Source organism: Carlito syrichta, unplaced genomic scaffold (assembly GCF_000164805.1).
Source record: "Carlito syrichta isolate Samal-C Ts95f unplaced genomic scaffold, Tarsius_syrichta-2.0.1 Scaffold89767, whole genome shotgun sequence".
NCBI lineage: Eukaryota > Metazoa > Chordata > Mammalia > Primates > Tarsiidae > Carlito > Carlito syrichta.
In genome coordinates this window covers 25,261-37,568 of record NW_007033863.1, presented here as the reverse complement: position 1 = coordinate 37,568, position 12,308 = coordinate 25,261, and the positions used below count along the sequence as shown (strand labels likewise).

The 12,308-nt window shown below is 51.7% G+C and overlaps 1 protein-coding gene across 1 annotated transcript in view; it reads left to right on the top strand.

Annotated features, from left to right (window-relative positions):
- NOTCH3 (notch 3) overlaps positions 1 to 11,880 on the top strand; it is a gene marked incomplete at its 5' end in the record, with an annotated part of 37,685 nt that extends 25,805 nt beyond the window's left edge. The window contains 5 exons of the mRNA XM_008058452.2: positions 3,463 to 3,625; positions 5,207 to 5,511; positions 5,768 to 5,915; positions 8,825 to 8,922; positions 9,771 to 11,880. Coding sequence (XP_008056643.1) covers positions 3,463 to 3,625; positions 5,207 to 5,511; positions 5,768 to 5,915; positions 8,825 to 8,922; positions 9,771 to 10,823 — 1,767 coding nt within the window. The remainder of the gene's footprint in view (positions 1 to 3,462; positions 3,626 to 5,206; positions 5,512 to 5,767; positions 5,916 to 8,824; positions 8,923 to 9,770) is intronic.
- Between the last annotated feature and the right edge of the window lie 428 nt (positions 11,881 to 12,308).

The window sequence follows — 12,308 nt, the reverse complement described above, 5'->3', positions numbered from 1 at the left end:
CTTCCAAGTAGCTGGAACTACAGGCACATGCTACCATGCCCGGCTAATTTTTTTATTTATTGTAGAAATGAGGTCTCGCCAAGTTGCCCAGGCAGGCCTCAAACCCGCGGGCTCAGGCAGTCCACTCACCTCAGCCTCCCAAAGTACGGGATTACAGGCCGAGCCACCAAGCCTGACTTTTTTTTAATTTTAAATATGTGGGGTACAATTCAGGATTAAGTATACAAGTCATTGTACAGGTAAAGTTTGGGCCTCCCTTTGGTCCCTACTTTGCCTGGTTTGAGATCAGTTACCCTTATTGATGTTTTATCCCCCTATATCTCCCCTGGCAGTGTCCTGCTACTGCCAATCCCTTTCTTATAGTGTAGTACATGTTCAGGGTTTGCTTATGAGTGAAGCCATTGAATGTTTCTAATGCACACAAATAATTTTATATTTCTTTTCTTTCTTTTTTTTTTTTTGAGTCAGGGTCTCACTCTGTTGCCCAGGCTGGAGTGCAGTGGCATGCTCATGGCTACTGCAGCCTCAACCTGCTGGGCTCTGGCGATCCTTCCGCCTCAGCCTTCCAGGTAGCTGGAACCACAGGCATGTGCTACCACACTTGGCTAATTTCTTTGATTTCTTGTATAGATGAGGTCTCACCAAATTGCCCAGGCTGGTCTTAAACCCATGGGCTCAAATAGTCTTCTCACCTCTGTCTCCCAAAGTGCTGGGATTACAAGCTTGAGCCACTGTGCCTGGCCAATGTATGGTTTTTGAATGGGGCACAGTTCCTAACAGGCTCCTACTAGCATAACCTGGGCACCCAAAGAATGTTTCTTTTTATTTTATTTTATTTTATTTTTTGAGTTGGAGTCTCACTCTGTCACCCAGACTGGAGTGCAGTGGCATGATCATGGCTCACTGCAGCCTCAACCTCTCTGGCTCAGGCTATCATTCAGCCTCCCAAGTAGCTGGGACTACAGGCATGTGCCACCATGCCTGGCAAATTAAAAAAAATATTTTTTTTGAGTCGGAGTCTTGCTGTCACCCAGGCTGGAATGCAATGGCATGCTCACAGCCACCACAACCTCGACCTGCTAGGCTCAGATAATCCTTCCACCTCAGCCTTCCAAGTAGTCAGAACCACAGACATGTGCCACCATACCCAGCTATTTTTTAAAAATTTATTGTAGAGATGAGGTCTTGCTAATTTCCCCAGGCTGGTCTTAAATCCCTGGGCTCAGGCAGTCCTCTCGCCTCCACCTCCCAAAGTGCTGGGATAACAGGTGTGAGCCACCATGCCTGGCAATTTCAAAAATTTTATTGTAGAGATGAGGTCTCGTTATGTTGCCCAGGCTGAGCTTGAACTCCTGGGCTCAAGCAGTCCTACTGTCTCAGCCTCCCAAAGTGCTAGGATTATAGGTGTGAGCCACCACACCAACCTCATCTTTTTGAGAACCCTATAAAGTAGGTATCAACATGCACTTTGGCCGGGCTTGGTGGCTCAGCCTGTAATCCCAGCACTTTGGAAGCTGAGGCGAGTGGATTGCCTGAGGTTGCGGGTTCGAGACCAGCCCAGGCAACTTGGTGAGCCCTCATCTCTACAATAAAATAAATAAATAACTGGGCGTAGTAGTGCGCGTCTTGTAGTTCCAGCTACTCGGAAGGCTGAGGCGGAAGGATCGCTGGAGCCCAGCAGGTTGACACTGGGGTGGTCGTGAGTGTGCGTGCCACTGCACTCCAGCCTGGGCGAAGGAGTGAGACTCCAACTCAAAAAAAAAAACTTGCACTTGAACGTACAACCACCTTTCCTCCACCCATATTTTAATGTTTGTGAAATGGAGGCATCTGATATAATTGAGCTAAATGAATCTACTGACCCCAGACATGTTTTTCCTTTCCCATCCTAAAGTGAGTATTAAAGGGTTGGCCCAGTGTGATTCTGCTGGCATCTTAACAGGGTGCAATGACAGTGTTGTCCTGGTTTTGCCCATGAGCCCATGCTCAGAGCTCTAATGTGATCTGCCCAGGGCTACATAGCTACCAAGGAGCAGGGGCAGAACTCGAACCCACATCAAATGCCGTCCTGTCCTCTCTGACCCTTTCTGTGTAGCTGTCCATCACCTGGCTGACCCTTTTCATGAAGCTCAACTTCCCTGCTTGGGTCCTTAAAGTCTTTGGACATCAAAATCCTAAGACGGGCTCGTGAAAAATATTCTATCCTGTTTCCATGATGTGTCTCATGCCTTTTGAATCATGAGTCTGAAATTAATTAAGCTCCTGCTAGGGGCCCAGGTGTTGGGATTGTGAAGGTAAATAGGTATGTCTGTGTGTGTCTGGTCAATGCCAGTGTTTGGGTACCAGCTGGGGGCTCCATGTGGCTTCTTGATTATGGGATCCTGGGCCTCTCCCCCTTCCCACCCATTCACTTCTTTCCAGATTAACACTGTTCTTGAAGGACCCCCCCCCGCTTTTTTTGCCAATGACTTGTAGTTCTGAGTCCAAGTTTTATATTTCTTTTATTCAATTTATTTTAATTATTTTAGACACAGGGCCTCAATTGTCACCTAGGGTGGAATACAGTGAAGTGATCATAGCTCACTACAACTTCAAATTCCTGGGTTCAAACAATCTTCTTGCCTCCGCCTCTCAAGTAACTCGGATTATAGGCACGCATCACCATACCTGACTAATTAAAAAACAGCAAATTTTTTTTTTTAAGAAATGAGGTTTCACTATGTTGCCCAGGCTGGTTTCAAACTCCTGGCCTCAAGTAATCCTGCACCTAGCCTGTTAATTTTAATTCTCAATATTTTCTTCTTGATTCTTTTGTCAATGGAATTGTTCTCTTGATTTTATTTTTAGCGTGTTCATGTCTAGTGTGTGTGCTGACAAGGGCTATGCTCTGTGCCTCTTTATGGGTCACCCAATTTGGCTTTCTAGCCTCTCCTTCCTTCTAGACGAGGTTGAAATCTCTTTTTCTTCTTATGAGTTCTCTGGGCTCCAGCAGGTCAATTTCCCACTTCCCTGTCTATAAAAGAAGCAGATTGAGCCGGGCTCGGTGGCTCAGCCTGTAATCCCGCGCCTTTGGGAGGCTGAGGTGAGTGGATTGCCTGAACCCGTGGGTCCGAGACCCGCCTGGGCAACTTGGCGAGACCTCATCTCTACAATAAATCAAAAAATTAGCTGGGCGTGGTAGCGCGCGCCTGTAGTTCCAGCTACTTGGAAGGCTGAGGCGGAAGGATCGCCGGAGCCCAGCAGGTCGAGGCTGTGGTGGCCGGGAGCGGCCACTGCACTCCAGTCTGGGCGACAGAGTGAGACTCCAACTCAAAAAAAAAAAGAAGCAGATTGTTAATGATTTTCCAGGGCTTTGTGTGAATCTCCATGAAAGAAAATTGTGGGAATGCCTAGCCCCAGCCCTGGAGTGTCTCCCAACCTCCAAAGGGTGAGCTCTTTGAACCCAGGTCCCTGTCCCTCCAGGTAGAGGAGCCCGGCGTGGGGGCTGAGGAGGCTGTGGATTGCCGCCAGTGGACTCAACACCACCTGGTTGCCGCCGACATCCGTGTGGCACCAGCCATGGCACTGACACCACCACAGGGTGACGCTGATGCCGATGGCATGGATGTCAATGTGCGTGGCCCAGGTCAGTGACAGCAACTCTTCCATAAAATTCCTCTCACCTGCCTTGCCTGTGAGAGAGTACATCTGAGTGTTCTGGGGAGAACTGGGGAGTTTGAGGCTGTCTGTGGGGGGTGTGTGTCCATGAAGACTTGGTTGCAAGTGGCAAAAGCTCGCCTCAAACTAGCTTAAGTAAAACAAAGGATTTATGGACTCATGTAACTGGAAACAGTGGTATATTTGGATCCAGGACTCAGTCTTCTGCTCTCTGCCTCTTTGGCTCCAAGCTTACAAAACTTCCCAAACCACTCCAGCAAAAGTCCCAGGATGCATTCTGATGGGACAGACTAGACTCACATGATTATCCAATCAGTATGACCAGGCAGCTGGAATATGCAGACTGACTGGGCCTGGCCCACACACCTGTCCTTGAGCCAGAGAGGGGCTGGGCTATGTGCTGAGCCTGAAGATGGAGAATGAATATTTTTCCTTAAGGAAAACCAGGGCAAGTGCGCATGCAGGTTGTGACAGAGTATGCTGTCCAGATCCTCTCAGGTCCATCTTCACCATGTTCTTGAATATTCCTTCCCAGGTTTGTTTTGCTTTTGCTCCAAATGGCCTGTACTTATGGCTCTTTTTTTGTTTTTATTTAATTTAATTTAATTTATTTTCCTCCCAACCTGCCTTTCCACCTGCCAACTTCCAAATGCTCATGGCTCTCTTTTGAAGTTTCTCTGGCTACTGGGGCCTAAAGTGCCTGAGATTTCGTATCCCTGGAGGCAGCTCTTAACCAGTGGGTGCAGGAGTATGGAAGGGATAGTTCCTTTGCCTCAAACACACTTGCTTGACTCCCCTTTTCCCTCGTCCTGCACCCCTTACTGCCTAGGAGTCCTTCTGTGATAAATCACATGCCCATGAATCTGCATCCTGGGTGTTGGTAACAGATGGGAGGATTTGCTTCTCTTCTCTTTTTTTTTGAGTTGGAGTCTCATTCTGTCGCCCAGACTGGAGTGCAGTGGCCGCTCCGGCCATTGCAGCCTCGACCAGCTGGGCTCTGGTGATCCTTCTGCCTCAGCCTTCCAGTAGCTGGAACTACAGGCACGCGCTACCATGCCCGGCTAATTTTTTGATTTATTGTAGAGATGAGGTCTCGCCAAGTTGCCCAGGTGGGTCTCGAACCCGTGGGCTCAGGCAATGCTTCTCTTCTCATGCGTCCCACCTGCTCCTTCTTTTTTGGGGGGTGGGGTCTGGGGTCTCACTCTGTCACTCGGGCTGGAGTGCAGTGGCATGATCACAGTTCACCGCAGCCTTGACCTCCTAGGCTCAGGTGATTCTTCTACCTTGGCCTCCAGAGTAGCTGGGCATGCCACCATACCCACCTCATTTAAACATTTTTTTAGTAGAGATGAAATCTGACTGTGTTGCTCAGGCTGGTCTCGAACTCCTGAGCTCAAGGAATCCTCTCACCTCGGCCTCCCAAAGTACTGGAATTACTGGCATGAGTCACTGTGCCTGGCCACCACCTACTCCTAATATGGTGCCTTGATAATATTCCTGAAAAGGGCCCTATGCCCACCTCCCTTGTGATGCTCCCCCATTTCCACAGATGGCTTCACCCCACTAATGCTGGCTTCTTTCTGCGGGGGTGCCCTGGAGCCAATGCCAACTGAGGAGGACGAGGCAGATGACACATCAGCCAGCATCATCTCGGACCTAATCTGCCAGGGAGCCCAGCTTGGGGCACGGACTGACCGCACAGGCGAGACTGCCCTGCACCTGGCTGCCCGCTATGCCCGTGCTGATGCAGCCAAGCGGCTGCTGGATGCTGGGGCAGACACCAATGCTCAGGACCACTCGGGCCGCACCCCCCTGCACACGGCCGTTACTGCTGATGCCCAGGGAGTCTTTCAGGTGAGACAGACCCACCCTTTGGACTTCAGAGATGGGACAGGCATCAGACACACATGGGGTTGAGCCCTGGTTCTGACTTTCAAAGCTTGTTTTTCTCTTTTGGGGGTATACCGGCATATAGTATCTGGCAAGTAGCTATACCGTGAACCTCATGAATTTCAGAGGTTTGGGGGTTGGAGATTTCGAGCGGTTTAGGGGTGCTCCTGATTCCTCTGTTCCTACTATGACTCCTCCTGCTTTATTCTCTCTCTCCTAGATCCTCATCCGGAACCGCTCCACAGACTTGGATGCCCGCATGGCAGATGGCTCGACCGCATTGATCCTGGCTGCCCGTCTGGCAGTCGAGGGCATGGTGGAAGAGCTAATTGCTAGCCACGCTGATGTCAACGCTGTGGATGAGCTCGGTAGGTTAGCCGAGGGCGTGCTGGGTTGGTGCTGAGTGGGTGTCACCTGGACCCTGACTGTTGTGTTTGGTGGGAACTCACACCCATGTTGAGACATCACTGAAGCCCATGACCCTTGCGCAGAACAGTCACTAGCCTTCAGGGTGCCTTAGGGATTTAGAAAAAAGCACCCTTTCCCCCAAGACCCTTTATTTCCATCTACTTTGTTAGAAGAACTCACTCTACTGCCACCTGCTGGATCGTTGTTGTAATAAGTTTGCAAGCCAGCCACATCTATATGTGATAAGGGTTTCCTGGAGGTGGCTTTCTTGCACAGAGCTGGATCTGGGTACATTCACAGCAATCTGTCCTTGTGTCCAGAGGGTCTCACATAGCCATGGACACACTCTGACACATCCTTTGGAGCAGGTATTCTCAACTTCAGTATCATGGACACTTGGGATTGGATAATCCTCATTGGGAGCTGTTTCTGTGCATTGTAAAGTGCTGAGCACCTCAACCCATTAAATATCAGTAGCATCCCATCCCCTAGTGTGTCAACCCAAAGTGTCTCCAGACATTGCCAAATGCCTTGCACTGAGTGGAGGGGGCAGGGATGGGACTGCCTCTTGTTGGGAACTGCAGCTTTTGAGCAAGGCTGGCCAATAGGACTTTTCTGTGATGATGGACTTTTCTATGCAATGTCCAATATGGTAGCCACTGGCTACATGTGGTGGCTAGAAAGAACTTGAAATGTGGGAGGCTGAGGTGAATGGATTGCCTGAGCCCGTGGGTTCGAGACCTGCCTGGGCAGCAAGACCTCATCTCTACAATAAATAAAAAAAAAATCAGCCAGGTGTGGTAGCAAGCGCCTGTAATTCCGGCTACTCGGAAGGCTGAGGTGGAAGGATCGCCAGAGCCCAGCAGGTCGAGGCTGCAGTGGCCAGGAGTGGCCACTGCACTCCAGTCTGGGTGACAGAGTGAGACTCCAACTCAAAAAAAAAAGAACTTGAAATGTGACTAGGGCAGATGTGTGGTAGCACGCTCATGGCCCCCACAGCCTCGAGCTGCTGGATTTAGGCAATCCTTCTGCTTCAGCCTTCCAAGTAGCTGGAACTACAGGTGTGTGCCACCATGCCTGGCTAATTTTTTGATTTGTTGCAGAGAGGAGGTCTCCCCATGTTGCCCACGCTGGTCTTGAATCCCTGGGCTCAGGCAGTCCTCTTGTTTTGGCCTCTCAAAGTGCTGGGATTACAGGCATATGCCACCCCGCCTGGCTAAGAACCGAATGTTCTAGTTCATTTAAATTTTATTTGGTGGCCAGGCTTGGTGGCTCAGCCTGTAATCCCAGCACTTTGGGAGAACGAGGTGAGTGGATTGCCTGAGCCCGCAGGTTCGAGATCCACCCTGGCAACTTGGCAAGACCTAGTCTCTACAATAAATCAGAAATCAGCCAGGTGTAGCAGCGCATGCCTTTAGTTCTGGCTACTTGGAAGGCTGAGGCAGAAGGATTGCCGGAGCACAACAGGTCGAGGCTGCGGTGGCTGGGAGCGTGCCACTGCACTCCAGGCTGGGCGACAGAGTGAGACTCCAACTACAAAAAAAAAAAATTTTTTTTGGTTTTGTCGTGTGTGTGTGTGTGTGTGTGTGTGTGTGTGTGTGTGTGTGTGTGTTTTGAGTTGGAGTCTCACTCTGTTGCCCAGGCTGGAGTGCAGTGGCACAATCACAGCTATTGCAGCCTTGACCTCCTGGTGATCCGTTCACTTCAGCCTCTCAAGTAGCTGGGACCACAGGTGTGTGCTACCACGCCCAGCTGATTTTTTTTTTTATTATTTAGTATAGAGATGAGATCTTGCCTCAGCTTCCCAAAGTGCTAGAAACATAGGCGTGAGCCACTGTGCCCAGTTAGATATAAGTCTTTAATTGGATATATGATTTATAAATATTTTCTCCTATTTCATAGATTTTTTTTTCCATTTTCTTGATGATTTCCTTAGAGGTGCAAAAGTTTTAGTTTTGATGATGTCCAATTATTTTGTTGTTATTGTTATTTGTGTTTTTGATGTCATATCTAAGAATCTTTGCCCAATTCCTGGTCATGGAAATCTACTCTGATGTTTTCTTCTGTGATTTATAGTTTGAATTCTTACATTTAGGTCTCTGGTTCATTTTTAGTTCATTTGTGTGTATGGGGTGAGGTAGGGATATGGGAAGCTTTTGCATGTGGATATCCAGTTGTTCTAGCACCATTAGTCGGGAAGACTATTCTTTTTTTTTTGAGTTGGAGTCTCACTCTGTCACCCAGACTGGAGTGCAGTGGCACGCTCCTGGCCACCGCAGCCTTGACCTGCTGGGCTCCGGCGAGCCTTCCGCCTCAGCCTTCCGTGTACCCAGAATTACAGGCGCGCGCTACCACACCCGGCTGATTTTTTATTTATTATAGAGATGAGGTCTCACCAAGTTGCCCAGCTGGGTCTCGAACCCGCAGGCTCAGGCAATCCACTCACCTTGGCCTCCCAAGGTGCGGGATTACAGGCTGAGCCACCGATCCCGGCTGGGAAGACTATTCTTTCCCCATTGAGTGGTCCTGGCACCTATTTAATTTAATTTAATTTAAATCTAAATAACTATATGTGATTGGTGGCTACTGCATGCACAGCACAGCTTCCAGGTTTGATCAACTGAGGTCCATGCAACACCCTCCGTGTATGGAAAGTCATGCATGCATGCCCACACACATGCAAAGTGCCCTCCTCGGACAGAGTCATTTCACAGATCTCCTCATACATGGAGCCAAGTCTAGGTGCTCAGATACTCATGGTGGGCCTGTTCCCTCATTCCCTCAGGCTATACTCTAGATTTCCTGCCTTCCTGCCATGGGGAATCTGGGTTATGAGTCTGGTTCTGATCCCTCTCTCCCTCCCTACCAGGGAAATCAGCCTTACACTGGGCTGCAGCTGTAAACAACGTGGAGGCAACCTTGGCCCTGCTAAAAAATGGAGCCAATAAGGACATGCAGGATAGTAAGGTAAGCCCCCGCTCGTGGTCTGCCTGAGGATCAGCACTGGCACAGCCCTCTGCAGAGAGCAGGGAGGGTGAGGCTGCTGGGAACAGTCACCCTACCAGCTTTCAGGGGTAGGATATGGGGCCAAGAGACTCCAACAGTGGATTGGAGGAGGAAGTTTGTGGCAGTTGCTGTGTGGCCTTGTGCAAGCTGCTAACTTCTCTGAACCTCAGTGTCCTCATCTGTGAAGTGGGAATGCAACCATTCATTGTGCCTCCTGAGGATTCAGTGAGCTAATTCATTTGTAAAGTGCTTAGCAGATTCTCAGTAGAAAGTAATTTATGATAATTGTTTAAACTCTGGTGTGGTGGTATTGCTTAATCTTGTTTTACAAATGGGAAGGGTGAGGCTTAGAGGAGTGCAGGGACAGAGTCTGTCCTTATTGAAAATTTCAATATTTTACTCTTTTTTTTTTTTTTTTTTTGAGTTGGACTCTCTGTCTGGTTGCCCAGGTTGGAGTGCAGTGCCATGCTCACCGCCACTGCAGCCTTGACCTACTGGGCTCAGGCGATCCTTTTGCCTCAGCCTTCCAAGCAGCTGGAACTACAGGTGTGTGCCACCACACCCGGCCAATTTTTTGACTTATTGTAGAGACGAGGTCTCACCAAGTTGCTCAGGCAATCCTCTGGCCTCGACCTCCCGAAGTGCTGGGATTACAGGCTTGAGCTACCACGCCGGCAGAGAGCTGGGATTTAACCCAGGTCTGTCAAGCTCCAGCGTATAAACTTAGCTCTCAGGCTCCCGCAGAGACTGGAAGACCTTGCTGATGTTAGCCAGGGTGACACTGACATCTGTGGGTTCTGGACCCCCAGGAGGAGACCCCGCTGTTCCTCGCGGCCCGTGAGGGCAGCTATGAGGCAGCCAAGCTGCTGTTGGACCACTTTGCCAACCGCGAGATCACGGACCACTTGGACAGGCTGCCACGGGACGTGGCCCAGGAGCGGCTGCATCAGGACATCGTGCGCTTGTTGGACCAGCCCAGCGGGCCCCGCAGCCCCCCTGGCCCTCACGGCCTGGGGCCTCTGCTCTGCCCACCCGGGGCCTTCCTCCCGGGCCTCAAGGCGGCACAGTCAGGGGCCAAGAAGAGCAGGAGGCCCCCTGGGAAGGCGGGGCTGGGGCCACAAGGGGCCCGGGGGCGGGGCAAGAAGCTGACGCTGGCTTGCCCGGGCCCCCTGGCCGAGAGCTCGGTCACGCTGTCACCCGTGGACTCGCTGGACTCCCCGCGGCCCTTCGGCGGGCCCCCAGCTTCCCCTGGCGGCTTCCCCCTCGAGGGCCCCTACGCGGCTGCTACCGCCACCGCAGTGTCCCTGGCGCAGCTCGGAGGCGCAGGCCGGGCGGGGCTGGGGCGCCAGCCCCCCGGGGGCTGCGTGCTCAGCCTGGGCCTGCTGAACCCCGTGGCAGTCCCTCTCGACTGGGCCCGGCTGCCCCCACCTGCTCCGCCAGGCCCCTCCTTCCTGCTGCCGCTGGCACCGGGACCCCAGCTGCTCAACCCGGGGACCCCCGTCTCCCCCCAGGAGCGGCCCCCGCCCTACCTGGCAGCCCCAGGACATGGCGAGGAATTCCCGGCAGCCGGGGCCCATGGCAGCCCCGCCAAGGCTCGCTTCCTGCGGGTCCCCAGCGAGCACCCTTACCTGACCCCATCCCCAGAGTCCCCAGAGCACTGGGCCAGCCCATCGCCTCCCTCCCTCTCGGACTGGTCCGACTCCACGCCCAGCCCGGCCACGGCCACGGGGGCCACGGCCACCGCCACTGGGGCACTGCCTGCCCAGCCGCTCCCCTTGTCTGTTTCCAGCTCGCTGGCTCAGGCCCAGACCCAGCTGGGGCCCCAGCCGGAAGTCACCCCCAAGAGGCAAGTGTTGGCCTGAGATACCTCTCACTTCCTGGATCTTGGAGGGCTGAAGAGACACCCATGCCGCCTCCTTTCTCTGTTGCTCCCCCTTTATCTTTTTCCTTCTCTTCTTTCTCCCCGCCCAACCCCGACCCCCGTACCCCTGCCTTGCAGTGTGACCCAGATAGGTCACCAGCCCAGGGCTTTACTCTTCCTTTATTTATAACGGGTGAAGGCTAACCACCCACCATCTCAGTCTTGTGATGAGTCTGGGACTCCCTCCCTCTCCCCCTTTTCTCTTCCATCCTTCCTTTCTGGCCTCTCTGGCCTCTCATTTCCTCGCACTCCGATACGAGTGAATTATAATTCTTTTCTTTTCTTTTTTTTTACATTTTGTATAGAAACAAATTCATTTAAACAAACTTATTATTATTATTATTTTTTACAAAATATATATATGGAGATGCTCCCTCCCCCCTGTGAACCCCCCCAGTGCCCCCGTGGGGCTGAGTCTGTGGGCCCATTCGGCCAAGCTGGATTCTGTGTACCGAGTACACAGGCCTGACTGGGATCCCGTGTACCGAGTACACGACCCGGGTCTGTACCAAGTAGGCACCCTTGGGCGCACACCCTCTGGGGCCAGGGGTCAGGGGAGAGTTGGGAGTCTCCTCCCTACCCCACCTCCCTCACTTCATTGCATTCCAGATGGGACTTGTTCTGTAACCATGCCGGAGAAGGGCTCTTCAGACCCAAGAGCCTGCCTCCAGCCCCCGTCCCCAGCCCAGGTCACCCTCCTTTGGGAACTGGGGGGGTGGGGGGGAGCGGTGGCTGGTGGGAAATGGGAGGCCAGGGGAGGTGTGTGTGTTCCACTTTGTCACCCTGTAAATATGGGACTGCAGGAAGAGGATGAGCTGCCCGAGTGGCACCTCCTCCTGGTACTCCCCTGACCCAGCCTCATGGCAGAATAGAAGTATTTTTAGGCTATTTTTGTAATAAGGTTTCTGGTCATAATCCCCATGTAGCTGAACTCTGAAACCCTGCATTGTACAGCCCCCACTCCCCTCACCACCTAATAAAGGAATAGTTAACACTCAGTGTCATTTGTCTGTGTCTGTGGGAAGTGGTGGGGGGGGCATCTTCCTCCCAAGGGCCAACTTGAGCTCCTACCTTGGGGTAAACCCACTTGGCTTGCCTGCTGACTCAAGCTTCCTCTTTTGATAGATGATGGCTCTACTCTGACTGGATCAGGTGCAGTCACCTGACTTAAAATGAACCAATCAGATTCTTTTGCTCAAGAACTGACCCTAATGGAGATGCTAAGAAAGTTGTCAATTGGTGGAGCTTTTAAGGCCACGAATTAAGGACCATTAGTCAATTTGAAAGGGTGGGTACTTATGAGTGAACAGAGCAGAAGAATGGGGCTAATATGCAGGCAGAGTCAATGGAGAACTCCAATGGCTCCTGAGAGTTGGAGGGAGTATCTCAGTTTCCAAAGCAGTATCAATTCCAGTTAATTAGGCAT